Consider the following 27,791-nt stretch of genomic DNA (forward strand, 5'->3'; position numbering starts at 1 on the left):
TGATAACTTGAATCATGCTATGAGTACTAGTATTTTTTGGTTAGTGATGAACTTTTATGTCTTTAAAGATAAAATCTTGAAGGCTATTCATGATTATTTGTGTTAATACAAATAGAGACTTTGGTGTGGATAATAATAATGTGAAGGAATACAAACCAAAAAGAAAGTTTTCTTCATCTATTCATATCCAACCATAAATTATAATTATTTATTTTTAAAAAAATTGTTTTTCATACGATTCCTTCTCTTTCATCTAAAAAACAATTTTTTAGAAATAAATAAATATACTTTATTTTGTATAAGGTTGATCTTTATATTACTTTGGATGAAGAAAAAAAAATTAAGAAAATAAGACAAATACGCAGGATATATATATTTTGTCCTGGTATATGATTTGAAGGTGTGTCTTTTGTAAATTTTGCATTAACAGTTATTATGAGGTATTTTAAGAAGCTTGTGAAAAAAAAACTAAAATATCTTATGAACTTGATGTGACCTGAGTTGATTCGAACCTAAACAAGCAATGATCAACTCAAGCATATGTCACCGACTTCCTAAAAACTGATTATAAGATATTTTCGTAAGTTTTCTTAAACATTTAAATTTATTTTGATAAAGTTTTCTATTAGCACCTATAAAAGAAGAAAAAGAAAATACATTTCTTTTTGTAAACTAAAATTATCTTGTATATAAATTAAAAAAATAAACTTCTTAAAAGGTTAATAGAAACTCATATAATTAACTCTTACTCTATCTTATTTCTTTACATGTTAATACGAAATAAATTTTACAAGATTAGCTAATTATTTATTTACATTTTTGAAAATCTTTATTCATTATTATTCTATTTAGGTACATAACAATTTTACATTATTTTCTAAATTTTGCATAATAAACTATTTTAACAAGTGTATATTGCTTTCAATGAAAAATAACACCAGAACCTCATGTTTTATATATTTAAATTTGTCTTAAAATATTTATTATTCTAATTTTTTTTAAAGCATTGAGTATTTTACTTTCATCTTCATTTGCTAATATTTCTTCTAAATATTTAAATACATTTATAATTATATGTATAAAAAATAAATAACACAAATGTTAATTTCTATAGACTGTCAGCTACTTATAAAATGTATCAATATAATTTTAAGGTGATTATTATAAATTTAACAAGTTTATTAGTTTTCTTAAAAGAAAAAGAATGACAAGTCCAAAGCAAAAAAAAAAAATGTGAAGTCTAAACTTAAAATATACTTATAAATATTCTGAAAAATCGATCCCATAGAAAAGTTCACGTGATCTTGATCGAACATTTATGATGATTTATAATTAAATGATACTTTTCACACTAAATACATATTACTACTCATCATCATCATAATAATAATAATTTTAATTTTACAAAAAAAGGTAAATTCTTAATCTTAAAGTGCTTGAAATAGAACAAAGTTTTGTGTGCTTCAATATTTTCTTCCGCCGTGGAACTCATTCTTCTTAGACTAGTCAGAAAGATGTGAATAGTTGATTCATTCCAAACCATTCACTCACACACCAGATCAACTTTTTATGTGTGAATATTTTTAAGAAAGAAAAAAATTATGTTTCGAATTAAAAGTAAATAAAATGATATGAGATTTTTTAGTTAAAAATAGCATTTTGTGGATGATTGAAGATGTAAGAAGCAAAGCACTTGAAGAGCTATGGCATAAAAATAATGGCACATAAAAGTTGGAAGTTTGATTCTTGGGCTGAAAATGAAACCCACTAGAATTGTTTATTAGGGTTCTAGTCTTGTGTATGTGTGTGTCCTCTTTTTGAAATTAGTGTCCTTTTATCTACTTTAGTCTAGTGATTATGCACATTCTCATTCTGGTAGGATAGAGAAATAACATGCAGAATAGTCCCAAAACAAGTGATTGAAATTTTGATGCATCTCAACACAACATTTTCCACTGTCATTGGGCTACTTGTTCTTGTCAACCATGGAATGCATGTTGTGATCCTTCATCTGTCTCTCTCACCGTTACCCTCTCTCTCTCTCTCTACTTATTCTCTCCTCTTTTGATGCTTCAGTCACACCATTTTTTCATTATCAACTTTCATAATACTTATCTATCTTCTTCTTACCCTCTTCAATATTTTTACATAATTTGGTAAAAATTAAGAATAATTTAAATTTATATTATTTATTTAATTTTTTAATATGTTTTTTGAAAATAAAATATTATCTTGTATGGAACTAAATTGTCTTACAAAATCACGTGTGTTCTTATTCTAACGTGTGAGATGTTTTCAAGTGATCTTTGAATGAACATAAAGAGGTAAGATATTTACAAACACTTTGATGTTCAAGTTAGTTAATATAATAAGTAACATATGTATTTGTATAAAGTTGAAGATAATCTTTATCTAGTGGTAGGTCACCTTTATATACCTTACTATTTAGACTCTAACTTGATTGGATTCACCATCATCTTCATTCTAGGAATGCACTCTTATTTGAAGAAGGTTTAGATGCTATAATAAAAGTTGTATGACATATTATTATCATATAGGTGTAATTTGACATGATATATGATCTCTATTTACATGTAGAGATTCTATCCTAAGTTAGAATGACCTGATCCTACAAAATCAAAATTTTAAAACAAATAATACCTCAAATAATTTTACTATTTATCAAAAATATTAAGTCTCGTCAAATATCGATAAATATGTATTTTGTTCATTATAAACCAATAAAGTGTTTAGAAAATCTTAAATAATATTTTCTAAAGAAAATAAAAATGATGAGTAAGGGCCTTAACGGCATAGTGATGAGAGAACATACACATGGACTATGTCCGTTACTGTGGCAGTGCCAGGCTATCATCTCACAAATTTGTATTTCTATTATTCATTTAGGAATTCCATAATATAAGCAATTTGTGGTGTTAATTGTTATTTGCATAACTATTTGTTTGTATTATTAAACAGTAGGAAAAAATGTCAATACCTACTTTCCTTTCTGTTAGCTCGTTTGGCCTTCTTATTTTAACAAAAAATATATTTTTTTTCAGTGTAATTTATGTCTAATTTTTGCTTGAACAAAAATATTTTCACTCATGCTAAAAAAATATTTTCTTATGATATCTTCAACTCATTGAATACTTTGTTTTTATATACACAAAATGAAATTTAATTTTTATGATCGATAAATTTATGATTTTATTTAAAAAAGTTATATTGTATTATAATGTTTCTTGAAATTGATGGAACTTGTATGAATTTAAAATCACACATTATTGATGATGTGTGAACTATTGTTTGAGTTGTCGATTAAGGATTGACACCTATGTTATAACATATATTTCTTAGTTTCGTTGATGGTCCAAGTCATAAACTAGGATAAATGGTTATATATATATATATATATATATATATATAAAGTATTTGATCCCACTTTTACTCCAAAATCTTAAAGCAATGGTGTTATGGGTCTTTATTCTTATATAATATTTAACTTTGTCTTTTCTATCCAATGTGAGACTTTGACTCACACTTGGACTATTCCCAAGAGTTGTGATATCGGTAAATGCGTGGCTTGGGTTGTGATGAATTTATCCTAATATCATGATTCACATATTTGCTTATAAATCTACTCGTAGATTTGATCAGATGTTAGTCTCTGATAGGACATACTTAAAATAAATTTTCCAAAAAACATTTGTCATGTGGAGCCTCCTTCGACTCACACCACCTAGATATGTGACTTAACTCTATGTGAGTGAGATACTAGTTGAGTTAGAATAATCTCACTCTCAAAATTCCTTTTTAAGACTCAACCAAAATTAGTATTTTCCCTTGAAAATACTAATTTGACTAGCACACATAATAAAACTTTACATATAAACACATACACTAGCAAAGACAATCATAATTTTCTTAAGTAACATACAAGGAAACTATTTAACAACATTATAAGGAGCTACTAATTCACACTCTATAGCAATCATATAAACATACCACAAAATCTCAAAAATACAATGCCACATTCAATGCTACATCATTGTAATACAAACATTCAGTCAAACACATTCAAAATTTTTGCAACAATATATTTCAAATTCATATGTTTTTAATCTCTTTTAAACTAAAGTGTTCAATTACTTTTACACTTATAAAGAAAAGTTATTATACCACACCAAAAACATTCAATCCTACAAATCCAAACAATTGTTTTACCATAGTAAAATCAGAATCACACATATTCCTTTCTCTTCTTATAGGTTGGTTCTTCCATAATAATTATTACATTTCATACTAATGCATTATCAAAAACACTTAACATCAATTTTATCAATTTTTCTCATAAGTCAGTCTCTCTGTAATCACATTCATACCCACTCCATTAATAAAAAAAAAAACAGTACAAACAACGTTCATCTATCAAAAATAGTAGTTTCTCAACACATTCTATAATTTCACAATTCAAATCAAAATATCCTTCTCCCTTCTCATAAAGATTATTCTCAAATTTCAACAAGCAAATAAAGACAAAATTCATACAATTTTTTTTTAAAATTCAACAATAAGACTTTAAAATTTCAATTAAAGTAGTTTCTCTTACCTGATAAAGTTTGTCTAGCTTTGCTCTCCTCTCTTAAATCGTGTCACACACTCGAAAACCATTCTATCTACAAAATTTTAGTATCTCCAACAGAGGAGATCTCAACAAAAAGGAAGGAAAATCACATGCAATGAGAAAATAGTTGCATGAAAAGAGGGAGAAACAAATTACTTCATAGTAAAATGACAGAAAATAAGATTATCAAAAGGAAAAGATCGATGGAAAGCTTTGGTAGAGTTTTTCGCATACATCACTCTATTGTTGTTGGATTTTCAAAAGAGGATGAAGTGGTTAAAGATTTAAGGGAGAAAGAAAGATGATTGAAGGAAATTATGATTTGAAATAAAAGGGTTTGCAGAACAAAATTGGGGTTCTCACATAATATATTCTCAATTTGGTTTTATAGTTATTAATCATCTAATTAAATTTGTTTTATGTTATCATTTTAAATCGTATTTAGATCATATATATATATATATATATATATATATATATATATATATATATATATATATTAAATAATCCAAGTTTGTATTGTGAAAATTCAACATAGCTACACTACCAGCAAAACATAGCTACATGAGACATACAGATTTAAAAATATAGAAACGTTTAAAAATTGTGCATTTGATAATCCGAAAAATGAAATTGCTTCCGTGTGGATGATTTTAAGGAAAAAAAAAAACTATTCCTACTCAATTATAATTAAATAAGAAGTAATTTATGACAACAATAATCTCAATTTTTTGTTTTTGCTAATATCCACAAATTACATTCTCCATTTGAATTTGCTGAGTTATAACAGTTAAATGTTTATCTCGTTTCATGAGTTTCAAAATGTATCTTATATAAGTATATATGTATTTCAGAATTTAAAGGTTTAAGCCAATCGTATCTGCACGTGATATATGCATAGTATTGAATGAATATAATGTCGTGTAACTTTGGATAAAAAAGTGCTATTCAATGATCAAACTAAGAATCTAATGTATTTATATGATCTAAATTAAAAAAAAAATACATAAATGACACGCACTTTGAAAATAGGCAACTGAAAAAGAAGGTAATGTTGTTGATGTATAGTTATTGAGAAGTGAATGTGGCAGTGACAATATAGTAGAAGTTGGGTTGAGTAATGGCGCTCAAAGGAATTAGGCACCGAAACAACTAATGATCCGTGGCAGTTTTCCATCCTCATTTATAAATGCAACTTGCCTATAAATAGAAATAGAAATATATATATATATATATATATATATATATATATATATATATATATAACAATTATATTTTAACAACTTTCTCTATTAATTTAAGATAATATTTCTTAAAATAATTTTGAAATATACAAAAATTAAAAAATTAAAAAATCACTTAAAAAATATCATTTCAAATTATAAAATATATATAATTTATACACTCAAATCGTACCAGCTTTGTACAAGCTTTATCCTAAAGACTAATCAATATTAAAGCTTCCTGATACCTTCACTCCTCTGATTGATGGCTCTCATCACATAACTCGTTCTACTTTATTTGAGTGTGAATAATAATTATTAGAGTTTAGGATACATCCTTCCAAACATCTCCTATATTAAGACATACACTAAAAATACTATCACAAATAATTTTTCTTGAAACTCTGTAAACATCATTCCATGTGCTCACAAGATCATTCTCACATTCATTATTATTCATAAAACAATTAACATAATAACTTAATTAATAAAAAACATCACCAAGGATACCAAAGCAAAAAAATAGAATAAGTAGGGCAAACTGGCGCTCAACGCCATTCTCCTCGCAATAAATGCTGCTCAGCATCACATTGGTGCCGCTTAGCGCATAAGCACTTGCAAATTTCAACACTTAGCCGTATAAACCAACGCTAAGCGGCTTGAAGGTTAAATGCTCCCAAACATGCACAACGAGACTGACGCTCAACGCCAATCTTCCATCAGAAACCAGAAATCAGAAAATGCACTTTATGATATAAGGGAAATTGGACCTGTTTAATTGTTCAATTACTCCTCTCTTTATACTTTGGTTAAAAAACATTTTTAAAATATTGAGGCTCGTATCAGATTGCTCAATTACTCAAATTTTAATTCTCTCAAATATCACAAGATCAATCAAAGCAAACACATATATTATAACATGCAACTTTCAACTAAATCATAAAAATCACTTCAACAATACAAATCAAACCAAATTTATTCGATAATTTAGATTTCATCAACATATAAAACATCAAATTTATCAAACTCACAAGAACTTCTAGATAGAAGTCAAAAAACCCTCAAAGAATGATATAATGATTATAAAGAAATTGTGTATTTTAAAATAATAAAACTCATTTATATGAAACTATTTTATACTAAAATTTTTTATTATTAAAATAATCAAATTTTACTATTTTTAAAATATTATATTTTTAAAATGTCATATTTTTGTAAGTCTTTACCGTATGTACGTGTTTATTAAAGTATAGTTAAAAAATTGATAATCTTCTAAAGTTCCGTACTTATTCTATTCAATGAGAAAGTAATAGATTAAAAGTGTATACTCGTAGAGTGTTGAAAGGTGAAAAGGAAAAGAATATTAAAGAAAGAGAGAACAAAATACAAATATTACAAGTGACATAATGTAAAGAAAAACCAGTGTACGAATATAGTTATTATAAAGATCATGCACACCGTAGATGAATGTCATGATTTTATGTATAAAACTCTTTTGTTTTTGCATGTACCCTTGCCATTACTTTAATGACCACTGTTCTTTGTTTTTTTTGTGGAGTTTAATAATGGCTTCTGTTCTTGCGTCAATGTCGGAGTCCTGAAGTCCAAAAGGTCAAATGAAAAAAAAAAAAAAGTTATACCCTATAAAGCAGGGTATAACCTATGGATAGAGGGTAAGTGGGTGACATGGAGGGGAAGAGTTTAACCTTATGAACAGAGAAACATATGATTTTACATTACCCTAAGAAGGTAGACCACGAGAATGTAACGTGTTAGAGGAGCACATCACATCACCTAAGCTGCCAAGGTCCCCTTCTACTTTACTCTCTTTCCTCATCTTTGCTTCTATCTTTTTCCAAAAATCTATCTTTTTTAATCCACATATTATTATCGTTATCATTTCTGTAAAACTTTCCAACTTACCAACCACTATTTATAGCCCTCCTTCTTCTGTAAATCTTTGTTTGCCCCTTTTCAAACTTGTGGCTGCTATAAATGTTGCAGTAACCCACCTTCCATTAGTGTTATCCTCTTCTTGTTGCGTGTGTGTGTGTGTGAGAGAGAGAGTTTTAGAGATGGGAAATTGTCAAGCCGTTGACACTGCAACTCTGGTCATACAACAACCCAATGGGAAAGTGGAAAGGTTGTATTGGCCTGTCACTGCTAGTGAAGTCATGAAGACCAACCCTGATCACTATGTTGCTCTTCTTATCTCCACCACATTGTGCACGTCCAAGGACACTGAAAATTGCCAAATTAAGAGTGAAAACAACAACCCCAATACCACCAACCCCGTTCGTCTCACCCGCATCAAGCTTCTCAAGCCAACGGATACCCTTATGCTTGGCCAAGTTTATAGACTAATCTCAGCTCAAGGTTAGTTTCAACTTTCTTTGATCACCCTCTGGTTTTTTTAACTCTTTTATGTTGTTATTTCCCCTTAAAGTTTTCAAATTTTGAATCTTTATGTGGTGTTTTTCTCAGAGGTTATGAAGGGTCTCTGGGCAAAGAAGCAAGCAAAGCTGAAGAGAAACTCGCCAGAATCAGCACAAAAGCCAAATCTGATGAAGGAAAGGACAGACAAATCAGCAAGGAGGTCTGAGCCGGAGGACAACCTGGTAAATCTCAATCAAACTTTGGATTTTACTGTTTCTACTTCCTTACTTGTTTATGTTATGATTGTCAAAAAATAAATCTTTAAAACAGGTTCCTGGTGTAGTATTTGTGCTTATAGACAACCAGTTTTTCGTTAAGCAACATTAGATAATGTATTTCTACTAACTGATTCAGATGTATTTCTACTAACTAAGGTTTTGCTAGTTCGTTTGGGAGCTTGATCCTTCATGGTATCATTTTTCTTCCCCGTTTATTCTCTAGTAACTTGTATAGAATCAAGAAAACTTACATGAATGGCAAGGAATTATAATAATGGATTTTATTGAAGAAAGGAAGGAGAGAGAGATTTGTTTAAAGATAATAATATGTAGTTGGTGGTTTGAGGTATGTGATTCTTAGATTTTGAATTATGATTTTCAGGAAACGAAAGGTGAAAGACAGGGGTCAAGGACAGCATCAAGTAATAATGCTTCTGGTGCCACAGCTAAGTCAAGAACATGGCAACCCTCTTTACAAAGCATCTCAGAGGCAACAAGCTGATCTGTGTTTTCAATCTTTCCCACATGTGATGTGAGGGACAGACAGAGGAGCATTCAGCGACACTCAAACCACCAAAATCAAATTAATCAATCCTTCTCCATCATTGCTTAGATCTGTGCAAATTAAATTAAATTAAATATAGTACATTTGGGGAACCCAGAGAAAACTCAGAGATCATAAAACTCCCTTCGCTTCACCACCTTCATGCATAATAATTCTGTATAGTAAAGGTTGACATATTGAACATCAATTTATGTATTCAGATCTTACTTTCTGGTGAAAACACCCTTCAACAGCATAACTTCACCGTTTTTCTTATCTGTTTTTTGTTTTTATATATATGGCTCATAATTAATACATCAGCATCAGACAGATAATTACCGAAAAAAAGTAATATGTTTGTGAGCACCGTCACACAAGGCTTAAAGCAAATCATGGTTGCTCTCTTATCTTCTTTTCTTAATATCAAGCCACCAGAATGTTACAAAATACTTAAGAGCAATGTTTAAAGTACTAATGGTTTGGTTATTTAACAAGATCTACGACCTGTTAAGTGTATAACAGAAATTTTTTAACTCTGGCAATAAAGCACTACAAAGAATATTGATGTACGGTTACTGTTACTACTTTTTTCAGTTGAAGCTTAATAAACCAAAAACCTACACGAGGCATGTGTGGCAAAAGAAAAATAGAGGGTACTTTTTAATAAATAAATAGATGACATTTGAACAGTATTAATGTATGAAGGAATAATTATGAGATGGGGTAAGGGCTTGGTTGTCTTGAAGCATCCACTTGTTTGTGTAATATAAAAATGAAGAAGAGGTTTTAATGAGTATGAAGAAAGTAGAAGTAAGATAAAGAATGTGTGGAGTAGAAATGAAAAGTAAAAGGAGTGAGGAGAAGGAAGATGTGACACGACATAACACAACACAACACAACACAAGGTTTACTTTAACACAGTTGCAATAGATGTGCCTATGCAGTTCATGACTTTAGACATGCATGATATTTTTTGTTGCATTAGAAGCAGAACATTTTATTTTTGTTGTGGCCCATTGAATTATTCGTCTCTATACTTTCTCTCTGTCTATTGCTGGTAAAGCAAAAGAGCCTTTATTTTTGCTTTGTCTTTTTTAATTGTTTTCTTTCCCTTACTTAAAGATTTTGCATCAAGAAGGATTAAAAAAGCATGAAAGAAAAACTATAGAATAGGACAATTGCAACCAGCTCACCACTCGTGCACTTCCTACGCATGAAATTTAGTTGCACTGCACGAGGGGTCTCAAGATTCCATCATCGACTACATAGAATTCCTTCCACACGGCCCACCAATATTTGGCTTCTTTAACTTTTCTTCCCAAAGTGCTTTCCTTGTGTTTAAAAAATCCATAACATCACCCACTGCATTCTTTCTTTCCTGCTTTTTCTTTGTCTGTTTATTTTTTTTCCCACTTTATTTCCCTTCTGTATGATGAACAATCATTCGAGCAAAACCTTCCTTTTCTCTCTCAGATTGCAGTTATGTATGTTTGGGTCATTAATTTGTATTATCTCTTTCACACCACAGTTCCACAACAATACTAGCTAGAGATGCATGTATGTGATATCCATACCTGAAAAAGAGGAAGTGGATGTCTATTTTGTCTCTTTTTTTTTGCATTGATTTTTAAATTATGGTTTCAAAGAGACGTTGATCTTTGTTGGAAGCAAATTCAACCAAACATTTGTTAAGAGTGAGAGTGAGGATATGTGTATAAAGTAACCAATTGTGGTTGGACAGCAGAAACAAACAGCTAGGAAAAACAACTTAAGAAACCGCCTTCAAAGTTTGACTGATAATGTCTGATTTTTAGATTTTTGTTTTCTCTCTCCAAATGACATGTAAAAGTAATAAGTGTTAAGTTTTCATTGTTAAATCATTTTCCAGGCTGCACAAAAAAATGGAATAAATGAGAAAAGTGTATATAATCTTTGTCTTGGAAACAAATCCCTCATACACAGGGCAACTAGAGTGGTTGCGGATTTCTCGGCCATGGACATGTTTACAGCTCGTGCACACTCAACCCACATGTTAGTTGTACAACAATTCAAAATCTTAAAATCAAAACCTGGACATTTGGGAAGGACTTAATTTGACTGTAGAACACACATTTTTTTCAAATATCATCTTATTTCAGACAGAGATACATTAGTTTTGAACACCCTTTTAACAAAATTTTGAATTACGTGAAAATGAATCTTTTAAGTAAGAGAGTGTTATTTTCACACTCTTTTGGAAGAGAAAAAAAATCAATTGTCATATTAACAATACCCTCTTAATAAAATTGTAATTTTTGTTTTGTTTGATCTGAAATTTTCAAAATAGGTTGAAGACATAAAATTTTTCACTTCATCGATCGAATGTACGTGGTCATAAAAATCAATTTCGCATTATTATTTTATTTTAATTTTGTTCTTTTTAGAATATTATTGTTTTGATGTATTAATTAATTGTAAACATATTTTCAATTTGACTTTTTTGTACTTATATTTAACCTTATATTTAATCTTAGAACTTCATTGATTGACTTGTATATTTGTTTCTCTCGGTGTAACATTGAGTAAATTTTTCTACATTAAAAATATTGATATATGTTTTTGTGAATATTGTCATTTTCTTTTGTTACTAATTCTCACTTATTTTACTAAGAGGAATTATTTTCACTACATACTTTAATATTTTTATATTGTGTTTTTTTTTCATGACTCGGTGAATACATTTTGATTTTTTTTTCTATATATATATATTTAAAAAATAAGATAAAATAATTTTGTTTATAACTTAAAAAGATTAATTTGTGCATGAGTTAATAGAAAAACATTTACAGTAATCTTAATTTATATTTTTCTACCTAAAATATTATAAGTTTATTCAAATATTCATAGTATATGCACCAAGCGGCCAACAATAGGACTTTAATGGAAGTATACATGAATTCTTTCTGAACGCAAAATAACAAAAACAATCAAAAATAAGTTTAAAGTTGTGTTTACAAGCTTGCCACACAACTATTATAACATAAATAATGAAAGAAATAGAAGTTGGTAGTGTAACAGGGACACTTGGTGAAACCTAAGAAGAGTGATGAGGTGGACTTGCAGTGCCATTAGTTGCAGGTTGTGTGGTGTTTTGAGTGGTGAGTTGGAGATTTTCTTGCTTCACTAATTGGCTGAAGTTACCCTTTTGCTTGAAGAGCTGGGTATGGTGGTGTCTGCAATAAAGAAGATGTTCATGAGCAACATAATTTGATGGACTGATCACACAACCTCCATGGGTGCATCTGAAACAAGATTTGTGGTAACATTTTCCATCAACAGCCACCTGAAGAAACAACTGTGCCATCAGTAAAAAAAGACATCATCTAATTTAGTTTCAGGTAGTTAAGTTTTTCATTATGCTGTTTATGGTCACTCTTTTTCTGGGGTATATCTTGGGATGCCAAGTGCCCTATGAATGTGTGCATTTGACTTCGTAAAATTTTAAACAAATAACTTAATTTTTTTTTATTTTATCTTCTCTAGTATTATATATTTTATTTGAATCTACTGTCTCCTATTTTTTGTGTCTCCATTGCAAAAATGGATGATGATAATTGATTATTTTTATATGCCAGAGTGTGAGATGCGTTATTCGCTGTTATTTCTGGCTCTTTCAATTCGTTTATTTCCCCTTTTTAAACAAATACTGGAAAATTATATTTTTGTTTCTAGTGCTTCTTCCACGTTTAATAATATTAAGCTAATGATTTTGTATAACTAGAATAATCATCTTCCAAAGTGAATTTGGTTTTAAAATAAGCACTAAGAACGTATCTACTGCTAATTTAATTTAAAGCCTGTTATGATATTAATCTTTTAAAAATTTAAGTACATAGATTCTTAGTTGTTCATTTCTACTACAGACACTTGTTTTAGAGAAATATTTAACAATGGGAAGATCTGAAGATCACTAACAATATTATATACCTTTTCAATTGGGTACACTGTTTTCTTGCAAACAACACACTTTTCCTGAGTTCCAGAAAACAACCTTGAAACCTTGTTGTTGATTTGGACCTGTGGAATTCCCAGAGACAATACAAAGGGAATTAATTTTTTTTTACTTGTAGCAAATGCATTTTCCTACAATCCTAAACAAGAATCCTAACGATAGAAAGATTTTTTTTGTGTGTATTAAGAATGTGTAAAAACCTGATCTGCAGATCTTTCAACTCTAGCAATTCTTGGAATACCTTCAAACATGAATATAACAGAATAACTTGAGAAGAGTGTACATTGCTAAAACTAAAAGAAGTATTTGTTTTCAAAAAATAACTGCATATATAGCATTAATTCACCTTCAAAACTTTTGTCCAAGCTTCCAGTCATCTTAAACAGTTGATCAAAATGGGGCTTGCAGTATAGGACACCCTCAAAGGAACAATAATTACCCAGCTGCAGGATGCACAACAAAAACAAGTTTCTATTTTAAATTCTGCGTGTAAAAAGTATTTTATTGTTATGAATTAATGTTTGAGAGCAACAATGATAAATAAGAAAAATATTGTTGAGAAAACAATAAATAAATTTTTATTTTAAAAGTGTTATATATGTGAAGTAAAAACAAAGTTTTAAAACAGATAATATGGAATAGAAAGTTGTCACATGATTCTAAAACTTCCTCCACTGATCAAGTCAGTGTCTGATGAAACAGGCTTACAAAACAGGCTTACAGATTCAAAGTTTTTAAAAGAAAAACTAAAATTTGATGAGTGAGTTGGACAACCATCGACGTGGATTAAGTAACGTGCATCCAAATCTCAAACATCGAGAAGAAGATAGCTGTTAGATAAATGGTATACTTTCAGAATCCAAATATGAATTCTTAAATTACTATTAGTAGAATAAAATAAAGATACATAAAGCATCTAAGATTAGGTTCTTTGCAATTAAATGCATAACAGTTATCACAAGAGGAAAGGTACAAAAAGTTTATCAGATATAGGAAAAATGCAATCTCACACAGTAATTATTCTACCAGTCAACCACGTCAATTAGTTTAAATTTCTTGAAAATTTTGTTGTGAAAAATAGGATTTTCTTCCTCATGGCTAAAGATGGAAATGGCATCTGGAGAATAGTGTTGGGCACTCTTTGAAAGATATGAAGTAGAAATAGGAACAAATTCATCTGAAATTAGTGTCCAACAGGAATATCCTTTTATTCTACACTTTACTATATGGATTCGCCACATGGATTCATCTTGGCCTCTTCCCTACTCAGGGCCACATTCTCCTTATTCAGATTGAAAAACAGGTAACATATCTCAATCTGTTATTCACACTGGACCATTCTCTCTAAGGTACAATAGATATCATCAATTCTGGTCTATTTCCAACCCTCAATTCTAGGATTACAATGCTCCTTTTTCCTATATCTCACTCAAGTCACATTGTATGATTATTACTGGAAACAGAACATATTTTTCTAGCAGATACTCTTAGCAACGTGTCCTCATAAAGGAAGAAAAGATACACTTTCCATGCATTAAATCATACAAATCATCATCAATCCACCAGAAGAACAGAAAACAATCATTCAACCAATCTAAGAGTAAAAACTCAAATGAAGCTTTGATCAAATTCGGAGCAAAGAAAATCTAAAAGCACGATCCTATGTTTGGTCTGACCTTGAGGGTGCCCTTGCAGTGGTGACATCTGAAACACGATTTATGGTACACCTTGTTGTCAGCAGTAAGCTGTTCCACCCAATATACTTTCTTTTCACAAGCTGTGCACTTCTGGGTGGTGCCTGCAAATGATGCCATCTCAGTTGGAGAATTGAATAGAGGGTGAATACTTTCTTTCAAAATTCTGGGATGGGAAAATTTTCAAACAGGTGGTGATCATGTTGAATTGTCCATTGGTCTAATATTTAAGAGTTGAACAAAAGACAAATATAAAACAAAGTTAGCTGTATTCATAATGGCCAGTTTGATGATTTGATTTGGGACTAGCTGATGACGGCTTTGGGCCACCAATGGCACCGGCAGAGCCTCTGCTGAAATGACCATTCTACCATCAACCAGACAGATGTACATGTCTCAATCATTCAGGTGTATTCACATTTTCATCTGCTGCAATATACCTTACGTGTTTTTCCCTCTCTTTTCTGCACTAGAATTACCTTCTAAACTTACCAACCAACCATAAAACATTTTTTAGTATTACTTTAGATGTTATATTGAATTATTAGTCATTTTATTAATGTTTGTTCTACCCCGATTGAATCTTTTTGAACTAGTACTTTGATGAATTTGGTCTAGTTTCAAAAACATCAACTAAAAGTAATATCAAATCACAAATGATTTTCTTACATCTAACCTAAGATAAAGACTAGGAAAAGGAGTGAACTATTTCAGTAAGAAGGGTATTTATAAAAATTTCCGTTGACCAATGACCTTGTCTTGTTAATTTTAAAAAATTAATCTGTGAAAAATTGCTTGGCCGAAATATCTGACTTTAATTTTATTATTATTATTAGGTAAAAAAGGTGTGGTTGATGAACAATTCAAGAATTGAAAAGCAAAACATTAGTGGCCCATCATTTTTGAATAACTTTTTTCGTAGTTTTTTAGAGAGGTTCTTTTCAAAAACAAAATATTTAACTTTAAAACTTTATTTGAGAGCCAGGTACCATCATGATCTAGATATGCTTTATTTTGAATCACTTATGAATTTATTTGAGAGGCTCGTACTATCATTATCAAGATAAAAGAATAGTAGGCAAAATCCATAGAATGCAATACTCAGCAGCTTAAACTTCAACGAATACTTCAAAAGTTAATAAAAGTAGAATTGCGATAAACATCCTAAAATTGAAGGTTCCAAAATGTTTAAATATATGATACATGATTTCATATACAGAACAGACACTAAGAATATTCTTTTTTTGTTAATGGAAGACTAAATTATTGCAAGCATATATTCTCGTACTTCTTCAAACTCATTGTTGCGACTTTAATGATGTTGACAAATCGTGAAAACTGTACTAACTACGAAGCTAAGGCATTTGGCGTTAATGGATAGAGAAATAGTACCTCAATAAAAAAATAGAAGTGATTGTGTGTGTGGATAAGTGAATAGATCAACTTATGTAAAAAAATCTTATATTTACATAGTACATGGAATATAATTATAAAGAAATAGAATATTATTAATTTTGGAACCACAGAAAAGAAAAATAAACTTTCATACACTATTGTGTTAGCTGAGAACTTCATTCAATACCTCGATTTCATTTTTAAAGCTCCAACATTAATTGCAAGTAAAGGTTTAATTTTTTTTTATCGTTGTTGTCCATATTTACACATGGAGAGAAGAAAAATATGATTAGCCTACTTAAATAATTAAGAAAAGTTACGTTGTAATACATATTTTTCTCTAAAAAATAGAAAGTATAAATTCGAATGTTAGAAAAATAAAATCAAATTGAAAAACATAGAACACAATTGGACTAGCTGATAAATTTTTAAAACATATATATTCACATATTGTGTTTTTCATGCTTTTTAAATTGGATTTAATTAGTTTAAATTCTTATGGTGTAGATTATTTATTAAGTAATTTATATTTCTGGACTAATAAAATATTGAAAAACTAAATATACTAAATATCTTGAGAATATACAAAGTTTTTAATTTTATTTATTTTTAATTTAAAATAAATTTGCCAATCTTTCTGTTATAATTGGTTAAATCAGTAATAATTGTTTCTCTACATTAAATATTTGTTTACGTTAACTTTAAAATACACCTAGAGAAAGATTCTTGTGAAATATTTTTTCTTAAAACATGGTCTTTGGTTCAATAAGATAATATAAGTTATAAATTTCTTGTATATACTTCTACAAAAATTCGTACGCCCATATGTTTTTACTGAAGAAAAAAGCCTTTTTGCTTACATATATTTCATGAATCAACTCGTAGTTTCATAATAAATACAATCTTTTGGTAATATAAAAATCTTTTACATTAGAATTTGCCATAATCCAATTGAACAAGCAGAGAAAAACGTATAGAAATAAATAAGTACTTCAAAGAGGAAATATTTCACAATTACTTTACAGAGATAACATGTTTTTTTCTGAAAATCAACTGACGAAATTTTTAATAACAGGTTACTTACGGAACGATTTTAAGATTTTATTCACAATTATGGATAGAAGTATTAGCATGTGTAACAAGAAATGTGCATTGTTTACTTTACAAATTTAATTAGATTTTTTTTTTTTTTCATTAGGATTGTCTTGGAAGGATTTCCATATTTGTATTAGTCAAATTTTATCTAATGTCCATAATTCTGCCATAGTGTTCGTGATCAAAGTTATATAAATATTGATCCTTCTTGTACTCTTTGAATTATCAAAAATAATATTCACTTTTACTCACAAGTCTTATATAATAAAGCATTATTCTATTTCATTTAGATTAGATTTTCAACTAATTCATTATAATTTCAATATTTTAATTCAAGATTGCTTTATATTTAGAGATTTTATCTTAAATAAGATCAGTTTCTGCGCGTTTGGATCTGCATCTAGAAGCAACTGAACCAGATCTGGAATTACTAGGTTCTGTGTGAACACTTTTACTGTCCTGTATAAAGAACATCCAGATATCTGATAAAAGTTTTCATGGTGAACCAACATTCTCGGAAAAAAACTGATTTTATTAGACAACATGCTTACAAAAATATGATCCAGAATAAAGGTAACTGGATCTTGAAATTACTAAGCATCTGCCAACAACCAGAAATCCTCTCCTGACCGTAAAATACAAGTATATACAAAATTAATAACCAAAGGGTAGAGCAATTCTATGACATCTGGCAAGCTTTAAGAACAAATGCACAGATGTATTTACTTACATCTAAGAGAAACCATAACTTTTTCTCTTTAAAAGGGGCAGAATAATTTTTTGTCGCATTCATGAGCGCAATGTACATTAGTAACTGAACTTTCATTTTCTTCACAACCTTACCTGTATTTGGTTTCCTCGTTTCCTAACCATGAACCATTTTAGGACGTTGCATACCTTTCTCCATCTCCTCTGCGCACCACCATTGGCTGTAGAACGTGCGAGCATGAAGCTATCAACAGCACTCTGTAAGTCAGCTTCAACGTGAGATTGAAGATCAGTATCAAAAAATTGCAGATGATCTTCTTCACTAAAAGCATGAGCCATTGAATCAGTGTCACAGATCAAAGAGTTGGAGACTTGGACAGGAAAACTGAGGGTCTGATCATATCTGAGGCCCATGTTGTCGAAATTAGGCAAGCAATAGTCATCCAAGCTACTAGTTCCACCAACAGAATAAATGGATGACATGATATCTGGAGAAGAGGCATTTGTTTGGGGGTAATTGAATCCTCCAGTTTTTTGGGGACCCAAAAGCTTGTTGGCACTTGATCCCTCAGTCTTGGGAGAGCTTGGGGAGTGAGAGTGAAGTACATTAGTTAAGTGTGAAGACCCTTCCATGAGAGAATCTTCATCTTCAAAAGTTGCATATTTCTCCCCTTGTCTTAATGCAGTAGCAACTGTGTTTTGAGCCTCAACCTGATGGTGGAAAATCATTGCTAATTATTAAAGAGAAATAAGAGAAGGGAAGAGTAAAGCAAGTAATAGGTGATGAGGGATAAATGCCTTTTCAGTTTCAGACAGCTTATCTACTGTGACATACTCGCATTCAGAAAGCAGTCCAGTCACTTGTCCCACAGCATTGAAGACCACACCATGTTGCTGAGAATTAGAAGGGAAGTACACGTGCCTAGTTGTATCAAGTACACAAGTTCGAGCATGCTCCACAGTTACTTCCCACATCTTTGCAGACATCCCAGTGCCCAGTATCTGCACATTTCCAACCAATGATTAGAATGTTTACCATTCAGAACTTTGGTTAATCAAAGGAGTGCTTTACTTTTATATAATGATAATGATTCACCCATAGAGCCTAATCAAGCTAGTGACAGTAACAGAATGGGATGTCTTCATCAATGTATAAACCTATTACCTTGGAGGTTTCTGATTTGATAATTACAAAGCTAATCTAAATGCCTTGACAGTTAACATGACTGGTGAAAACTAAACAGTGCCAATGAAAGTTATTGCCAAATCCCTTCAAATGACAAACTACAAAAACAATTTGAAAGTAAAAAAACACTTTAAATTATTACACTGCGCAGCTTTGCTGGATCCAGATTGAGAAGCGTGAGAAACTCTCTAACAGTAAGGATCTTTTCCCGACTCAAACGCTTGTGGAAAGCTCCATCCTTGCCTATCTTTTCCAATCTCCAAACTTCATCCGACATACTAGGAGGATGGTGCTTCTTATACACTGCAGCCATAAATCAGATATTCAAACTAAGTTTAAATTACTCTCTTGTTAATATGTTCTATTATACATATATATTTACTGTAATCAAGGGATTCAGTTTTTTAGACTTTCAATTCATTTCCAAAAAATAAATATAGAATGAAGATAAATAATTGATTTTATACCAAAAAGAAAATCATGGAAATATCAGATTAAAAAATCAGGACCAGTAAACAGCATGTGTCCTGGTTTTTTGTTACGATATTCTCCACATAAAAATATTTTAAGCAAACCTATCACCGCATTATGTCAATTGCATACATTTTCGTATCATAAACATCTCAGCCTTCTAGAGTTCAAAATTAGTCTAAAAGGTAAATTTTGATAGCATCTGCAAACATCAGATCTTAATACGTCTAAACAGATATAAATACTCACATTCTCCCCTGTGATCTCTGACAATAAATGATTCTGTCTTTGCTTCTCTTATTCTAACACCATCAAAGTTGTCCAAAACTCTTGCCCCAAGCCTGAACCTGCGGCTCCTTGTCCAGCTTGAATTATCCGTATACGAAATTTCACCCACCATACCAACACCATCTTTAAGATATAAGATTACATCTCCTGTAAGAAGGGGCTTTTTTCCTTCCCTCTCTCTCACAATATTGCTCTTGAACTCTTCGGGCATCCAAATATCACTTTCTTCTTCAAAATCACCCTCAAGAACTACAATTTCCACCTTAGCCATGGATTCAGGTCCTGTACAGACAACCTCCCCAGTTAGGCCATCAACTAAACTTATTCTTAGGTTAGAACCATCCTCTCCTTCAATCCGACCTCCAGTAAAGACAGGCAGAGAAATGCTGTTTTCAAACTGCAGCTGCAAATTTCTTAATTCAGTAGTATGCAACTCCTTCCCACAGGTCCTGAAAACAAGTAAAAAGGTTGCATAAGAAATAACTTCAGTCAAGCTACACAATTTCAAATCATTCAATTACAGCATTTTTTCCAAGTCCATTCTTTTAGCTCAATACCACGTCCAAGTTACTGGAATTTAAATAATCAGCAGGAGATTATTTCTTACTGTTTCATGCTGGTTAAATGCCTCTTTAGGGCAGCTTCAACTTCTTCCTTAACCTGTAAAGAGATCACATACTTGATTGGTGTCTGACATCAACTATCAGTAAAAGTGGAACTAACATTTATAGGATCAAAATTTAAGCATGCTACCTCATAAGAGAGAGAGAGAGAATTAACATATGATTTCCATAAAAAATCACATCCAATTGTTCATAACATTAATGTCCTAGAAAGGGAATTATGTTTTGCTGCATTACTGGACTTAACACTCATTGCCCAATATGAACAGGACTTCATCTTATTGGTTCACTTATCTCACAAATATAATAAGCAGGGTGCAGGGTTAAATTATGAAATAAATAACCTAAAAGAACTAGTATTTTGTTTGTGTAAATCAGTATATATGCTTTCAAGATACAGGAAAAATAATGGAAGCATAAAATTCAGTTTTTGTAAGTCCTCCACATGATCGTCCCAGTCAAAGACCAACCAAAAAGAAAGGTTGACATCTTAGGAGATAATTGCACGAGCACAAATTCAACCAGGTAAGTTCTTCAAGTGTTTTCTTTTTTCTTTTCCTTCGTTTTTCCTGGTTTTTCATTTCATTTATAGATTTATAGATATAGACAAGTCTAGGAAACTAGGTGAGTAGCTTAATTTTATCAAATTAAATATTTCCTAACTTGTTTCAGTACATCAAAGTCAAATGACAGGTTTTGAAATGAGTCAAATCAAAGTAGGTCTAAAGTATATCTTTGGTTTGTGAGTCTTCTTCTGTGACAATACTCAAAATCCAATAGTCATTGCATTCGATAGAACTAACATTCATAGGCTTTTATATGGAAAATGGTTTGGTTAGAAAGCAGTCTGAAGTTTTCCACAATGGAGAATGGTGGCACCTGGTGTTGGGCCAACAAGGTGAATGCAACACAAGTTATCTGCAGCCTGCAAACCATGGTGATACTCACAAGCACTAATTTAATTGTCTGACTAAATGAATTCAATTATTCCAAGAAGAACAATCATGTCCACAAACCATCAAGAAGCGCCCAAGAATAATGAACATATCATATCTTCACGAAACAGCATAAACAGAAAACAAAATTGAAAATCAGAAACATAAATAAATGCAACTAATCCATAATGTTATGACAGGTAAAATTCATACCACTTTCCGAACCAATGGTTCAAGAATTGGCTCCAGCAAATGCCCGAGTGATTGTAATCTCATCACGTCACGCACCACACTACACATTATTCATTACAACCAATGTCAGAAAGAAAAACTTCACAGTTCCGTTAATAAATTATAGCACTTGACAAATTTAATGTGTTTGATTTGCCATCTCCATTCGCTATTGAGATAACTTCCATTTTTATTCTACATTCCAGGTTAAACAATCAACAAACAAGAGGGTTGAGTCTGCTTTACATTTAAACAAACACGTGGAAGTCCCTGAAGTCCCTGATCCCACGAGAGCATTTTGACAGGGACACCCAGAACAAAATTGAACCTAAAGAAGACACATTCAGCTGGAATTGAAAAACCCAATTGGGGAGTTTCCAAGTGGAACACGCACCTGGAGAAAGGAGGCGGCTTCCTCCGCTTGTCGTCTGGAGTCTTGCCGTCATCGGGGCGGCGCTTGAGCGACATGGGTGAGGGAATAAAGAAAAAATGGGTATGGTGTGTTGTTGGGTATTAAAATCGAGCAACATGCGACAGAGAGCAGAGAGTGGAGAAAGATAAAGAGGAAGAAGAAAGGGAGCAGAAAGTTACATATATAGTGTGTGGATACGACAGGGAAGAGAAGCAGGAAACAATAAAGGACAAGAAAAACAACACGGTAAGGTCCAAAAAAATATATGATAAAAGGGGTAGAGAGCCCAGCGTGCGTTCTTCTTCTCTCCTTCTCGTAGTTCGACTTTTTAGTACTTCCGTGTCATGTTTCTAACCATTGTCCGAGTCTGGGATGCTTCTCTGCCTTCAACTTTCCTCGTCATCTACTGCCACCTTTGGATTTTGATTGTGCAAACAGCGACAACGCCACCATCACTGTGTGATGATTGAGTTGAGTCAGGGGAAGGGAGGAAAGAAACGGTTAAGTTAAAGTGGGTGAAAGAAGAAGGAGGAACAACACAACAACAACATCTTAGCCAAGGTAGAATGAGTGGGTCCATTATAAGCGCGTTATACGACTTGGTAAAACTGGGCCCACAGTAGTAGTAGCTCCACATACATATCCCCTTCAACGCGCTTCCCGTGACTGTAAGTGATTGAGTGAAGTATATGTGATATACGTATCCCCTTATAAGTTTAGGACCAACCTCTCTTATCCCTCCTTCAAACCTTGCCATAAAAATAACTATCCTTTCATCAACAGGGCATCACAAAAATCCAAACTTTTTCACCCTCCTATTATTTTTTGCAATTACAGATGATGATAGTGTAATTGTGGTATTAACTCCTTTGATATGGGTAAAGTTCTGAGAAAAAATTGTTTTAACAACCAACACTGTGTTTGAACATGCTTTAAAGTAACTACCTTTAACAACAATTCCTTAGGCAGTGGGATTAGTATTTGGCATGCTTGTCTTTTTTTATCAACCACATACCTAAAATAAAGACTAACAATGCCGGTCCCAGACTCGACATTTGTTATTCAAAATTTAATAAATCATGTTTTTTATTTCATTACAAATTTGTTCAACATTTTATATTAACTTAAAATTATCTTATTTATAGTTTATATATATATATATATATATATATATATATATATATATATATATATATATATATATACTCAAATACACATTATTTAACTAATATTTTTTTATAAGTTATCAATTTAAAAAAAATATATTGATAACAAATATTCATGATTCAAATATTGAATTGGCAAAATTCAGTGATGTAACAATTTATAAGGTTACACGGTTATAACTTAATACTTTTATACTTTTATATATATATATATATATATATATATATATATATATATATGTGTGTGTGTTTTATTGAAATTTGAAATTTAAAAATTTAATTTATTACCTAAAAAAACTATTTTTAGAAACAGAAAATTTAAATCAAAACAATTCAAATTTCAAAATAACCTTTTAAAATTATTCCTTCAAAAGCAAGTTAGAGATAGATATATGATGTTAAGATTGACCTTAAAAAGTAGGATTACTTTATATTTGTTACAGATTTAAATATATTAAAAAAGTATAATTTGTGATTGGAAAACATTAAACACTAGTTTATTGTACCATCAGTATTGTTAATTCAATTGATTAATTACATCTTTTTATTTGGAATGATTAAATATTTTACACACAGTTAAATACTGAAACAGGTTTAGTTTGAAAAAAAAAATTTCTATATAAATTTTTAGAGAAAAAAGAAAAATATATCTTTCAAAATTAAAATTATTTTATACTAAATTAAGAAATATATTAATTTTTTTTTTAATTTGCAGGGAGACGGTTTGCAAACAAAGTAGAGTAATTCGTATTAAAAAAGTTTTATTTTATTTTATTTGTTCAGATAACGAACACAATGACACATAACCATGGCTGTTGGTTGTTGAAATCGAAAAGCATAATATAATAAGAGTGCTACACAAAACAAAGTATAAAGTTTAAAAATATACTTACGGGTATGCCAAAAATACTTACTTCGACAAAACTTATCTTATGTTATCTTGTTTATTACAAATTTGGTTTTACAAAAAAAACATAAATTAAAAAAATATATTTTTTATAATTATAACTCATAATCTTAATAAAGTTTAGTATGAAATTTGGATTGGAGATATCCAAATAAATTAAATTTATTAAAAAAGAAGAAGGATATCCTACCTCAATAATATTGTAGGAATAAGGGTTGGGTTTATCTTTTTGATTTTGTGTCTGAGATTCCATCCTAACGAAAACTGAACAGAGAAAAGGAAACATATCGCTATCCTATGCCTCTTTCTACTATTCCCATGCCTACACAAAGTCATGTCATATAGGTTAAGGGCAGAGGAAAAACAATACAATTTTAAAACAAATATTGTGTGAATATGTGAGCATGACGGAACTACAAATCATAAACAAACTAACTTTCTCCTTACAATTTTATTAAATTTCATACATTTTTTTTATTTTATTATTCTGTCCACTGTTTAAAGATCTTTATATTACTGCTTAATCATAATTTTGTATTATCATCACCTAACAAGATGTTCGGTCAACAGTTGTTTTTTATAATAGTTATTTAAAATCTTGTGAAAACATTTTTTTAATTAATTGATGATGTAAATCAGGAAAGAAATATGTCTTAGTATGCTTCTTTTTTTTTCTAGCCACACGTTTTTAATTGTGGTTCTGGATTAAAGTAATAAAGTTGTTCTTTTAGACATTTAACGTAATTATGTAACTAGAAATTAAGATTAATGATGTAACTAGAAGTTAAGATTAATGATTACAGTATAGGACTTTAAATAGTCTATGATAAATCAAAATAAAATTATGTTTTAAATTGATACATCAAATAAGTAATAAAATTCCAATTAGTTGGAAAAAAAACATTTCAAAAATTCTCTCATTTTCTTTGAGTAAATATAAATGTTTACAATGAAACTGTTGTAAAATCAATATTTTGAATTGTTATGGTAGACATATGAAAGTTGCAAGAGTAATTTTGATTTTGATTTTGTTATTATTGTTGTAGCGGTTTTGATTCGGTAGTTATAGCAATAATTTGATCATTATTGTTATCTCAACTCTTTCTTCATCTTTAAACAAGTGTTTTATCCTTTCTCCAAAAAAAAGCACCTCTTATATTTTTTTACTTTTCTTTCTTCAAGTTCTATTCTCTCTTATTTCTCATTCTTCTTTTGTTATTCTGAGTTATATTAATACTCTTTAAATCTTTAATAAATTTTATTTTTAAGGACAATACACTACATGTCTCAAGAAGATGATTCGTGTTTTCAATTTTTTCAACAATCCTAAGGACATGACGATATGGACTTTAGGAAGAAGAAGATTTTTCTTTTTTTTTTTTGCGTTTTCAATAAGTTGTCTCTCACGTGGAAGAAACAGAAATAGAGTGAGAGTAGACCGAGAGTTCTTGTTTACCAATCTTAAATATTCAATGTGGAGAGTGTCCAAAAATTTTAAAAATTTTCATGTGAGTGAATTTAATCCCACTTTTAAAGAAAAATAAATTATTTTGATGGGTTTTCACTTAAGGATATTTAAAGAGAATGTGTATTTTATATGTGTAAATGATATATTACTGATTGATATATAAATTGATACAATCTCTAAAACTAAATTGTATCTGGATGTAAATTTGAAATGAAAAATATAAGTAAAATTTGTTTGATTTTAGAAGCTAGATAAAAAATATAGATAATATAAATTGTGACTTCATATTTTTTTATGATACTAATTCTCTAAATTAAAAAATAAAAAATAGAAGAAAATTATTTTGTCGACCTCTAAATATATTCTTTGTATTAAAAATAAATTCTTTTCAAAACAGCGTAATAAACCTATCCACTTTACGTGTATGGGTACATTAATAGTTAATATATATACAGCAAAAATGTGGATTGAGTTCGATGTCATGGCTAAACATGATATGTACTTGAATGATTTAAAACCTTACCAAATAATCCACTTATTAACTTCCAAAACACAGAAAATTTAGTTGATTAATTTGGGTAAGATAAAGTGGATAAGTCAAATTTCTAAAAGATGAAACTAAGATTGTTTCCTTCACAAGAAGGTTGTAGTATTGTCTGACGTAGTACTCACACGTTACATTGTGGTGTTTATCTTTTAGAAGAAAAGCGTAACGTTTGTCAGACCCACAGATTAGTCGCAAAACTACAAACTTTGCCGTTGGACTTTGATTCCGAGGCATCCTATGCTCACAGAATCGCGTTTTCAGGATTCTGCATGCTGCTGCCTAAATTCCTGTCACGTCTATTGTTTTATTTTTATCCTTCTCAACAACACATTACACATCAGAGTTTTTAAAAATAAGTAAATTGTTTTCTCTTAAAACTGTAAAAAACATAAATCATAAAATAAATAAACGTCACATATAATTATATATATTTAACTAAACATACCAACAAAAAATGGGATGTTTTCTTTAAACTCAATTTACACATATCTCTATTATTATGACATACTAATATTCATTTATGTAAAAGGTGAATGAATTAAATTTTAAAATAAATCTTTCAGACATATTTTACTTTCAGATACCGGTTTGTCTTACATCTATATCGTAACACCATAAGAGTTGAATTCAAAAACTTTAAGTCATTACTTAATACCATCAATAAAAAAAATTGTCATACATATCTATATAAACAATTTTAAAGATTATTACAATTTTTAACATTAAATCTCAAAATAACTTTTTCTAATACTTCAAAATATGAGAAGTATATTTGATATGGTTTTTTTTAAAAGAAAGACAAATAATTGATCTTCTAAATTAATCACTTTTCTAAAATAGCAGTGACTGACTCCTGTTCTTGAGCTATTAATCCCATCAGTTTTTATCTTTGCTCACTATTTATATACGATCATCGCATATAAACAAACAACACAAGGAAAAAAAGAAAAATGATAAACTAATGCTTTTAAAATGGGATCAAAAACTAATTGGATAAAACAAAAGAACATACAAGAATTTTAAATAAATCTTTTATTACAAAAACAAACTTAATGATTTAGTGTTAGGCTTTTACATAAATTATTACTAAAGTTTCACTCATCATTACAAAACACTAGCACACACATCCAACTCCTATCACAATTATATTGACACACATTTACTTGCGAAAGATTAGTGTATTGAACATACTCGTGAGAGACTTGTCATACTTACTCACTATCTTTAAGGTTATCATTAGAGAGGGATTAAAATGAAACAAAATCTAACTTAATAAGTGTTGGGAATAGTCCAAGTGTCAGTCAAAGTTCAACATTGGATAGAATAGACAAAGTTAAACACTATACAAAAATAAAGGTTCATAACTGTCAGGTTTTACAGAGGGGGTTTCACTGGGGAGAACAACACCAATGAGATCTGAGCCTAACCACATAAGATACTGACACCACTCTCAACCCAAAACCTTAAGGCGTTAGGTTTATGGGTCTTGATTCTTATATAGTGCTCTACTTTCTCATTTCTGGTCAATGTGGGACTTAGACTCACACTTGGATTCCTAACAATCTCCCCCTCAAGGGTGAGTCCCTTCAACCACATTGGTACACTCCCCCTCCAGCGGAAGCATTC

The 27,791-nt window shown here is 30.3% G+C and overlaps 3 protein-coding genes across 5 annotated transcripts; 1 reads left to right on the forward strand and 2 right to left on the reverse strand.

The window, feature by feature from the left end:
* The first annotated feature begins 7,760 nt into the window (after positions 1-7,760).
* LOC114175661 lies at positions 7,761-9,324 on the forward strand. The gene is made up of 3 exons (XM_028060435.1): positions 7,761-8,226; positions 8,335-8,468; positions 8,887-9,324. The coding sequence occupies exons 1-3, from the start codon at positions 7,926-7,928 to the stop codon at positions 9,004-9,006; spliced, it is 555 nt and encodes a 184-aa protein (XP_027916236.1). The 5' UTR covers positions 7,761-7,925; the 3' UTR covers positions 9,007-9,324.
* A 2,614-nt stretch (positions 9,325-11,938) lies between these two features.
* Positions 11,939-15,278, reverse strand: LOC114176930 (LIM domain-containing protein WLIM1-like). Its single transcript, XM_028062134.1, has 5 exons — positions 14,716-15,278; positions 13,386-13,482; positions 13,240-13,280; positions 13,015-13,104; positions 11,939-12,370 (listed from the first exon to the last, which is right to left on the reverse strand). Exons 1-5 carry the CDS (start codon positions 14,851-14,853, stop codon positions 12,122-12,124), a joined length of 615 nt encoding a protein of 204 aa, XP_027917935.1. The 5' UTR covers positions 14,854-15,278; the 3' UTR covers positions 11,939-12,121.
* Positions 15,279-17,734: 2,456 nt separating this feature from the next.
* On the reverse strand, positions 17,735-22,627 carry LOC114177722 (calmodulin-binding protein 60 A). 3 transcript variants are annotated; one of them, XM_028063202.1, is made up of 8 exons: positions 22,060-22,626; positions 21,912-21,993; positions 21,648-21,726; positions 20,484-20,536; positions 19,838-20,325; positions 19,260-19,420; positions 18,730-18,933; positions 17,735-18,642 (listed from the first exon to the last, which is right to left on the reverse strand). In XM_028063202.1, exons 3-8 carry the CDS (start codon positions 21,708-21,710, stop codon positions 18,055-18,057), a joined length of 1,557 nt encoding a protein of 518 aa, XP_027919003.1. In that variant the 5' UTR covers positions 21,711-21,726; positions 21,912-21,993; positions 22,060-22,626; the 3' UTR covers positions 17,735-18,054. The 3 variants fall into 3 exon arrangements, with proteins under 3 accessions (XP_027919003.1, XP_027919002.1, XP_027919004.1); XM_028063201.1 differs by lacking the exon at positions 21,912-21,993 and having other exon boundaries at positions 22,060-22,627; XM_028063203.1 differs by lacking the exon at positions 21,912-21,993 and having other exon boundaries at positions 18,324-18,642; positions 18,767-18,933; positions 22,060-22,627.
* Positions 22,628-27,791: the final 5,164 nt, after the last annotated feature.

Source organism: Vigna unguiculata, chromosome 3, assembly GCF_004118075.2.
Source record: "Vigna unguiculata cultivar IT97K-499-35 chromosome 3, ASM411807v1, whole genome shotgun sequence".
Lineage (NCBI taxonomy): Eukaryota > Viridiplantae > Streptophyta > Magnoliopsida > Fabales > Fabaceae > Vigna > Vigna unguiculata.

Bases quoted from the DNA above. Each gene is read 5' to 3' on its own strand.
- LOC114175661 (XM_028060435.1), top strand. From the start codon at position 7,926: ATGGGAAATTGTCAAGCCGTTGACACTGCAACTCTGGTCATACAACAA. The intron at 8,227-8,334 runs GTTAGTTTCAAC...TGTTTTTCTCAG, and splicing joins TAGACTAATCTCAGCTCAAG to AGGTTATGAAGGGTCTCTGG. The intron at 8,469-8,886 runs GTAAATCTCAAT...TATGATTTTCAG, and splicing joins CTGAGCCGGAGGACAACCTG to GAAACGAAAGGTGAAAGACA.
- LOC114176930 (XM_028062134.1), bottom strand. From the start codon at position 14,853: ATGGCATCATTTGCAGGCACCACCCAGAAGTGCACAGCTTGTGAAAAG. The intron at 13,483-14,715 runs GTCAGACCAAAC...TGCATCCTGCAG, and splicing joins ACTGCAAGGGCACCCTCAAG to CTGGGTAATTATTGTTCCTT. The intron at 13,105-13,239 runs GTTTTTACACAT...GGAATTCCACAG, and splicing joins TTGAAAGATCTGCAGATCAG to GTCCAAATCAACAACAAGGT.
- LOC114177722 (XM_028063201.1), bottom strand. From the start codon at position 22,133: ATGTCGCTCAAGCGCCGCCCCGATGACGGCAAGACTCCAGACGACAAG. The intron at 21,727-22,059 runs GTGCGTGTTCCA...AATAATGTGTAG, and splicing joins AAGCCGCCTCCTTTCTCCAG to TGTGGTGCGTGACGTGATGA. The intron at 20,326-20,483 runs GTAAGAAATAAT...ACTTGTTTTCAG, and splicing joins CATTTAACCAGCATGAAACA to GACCTGTGGGAAGGAGTTGC.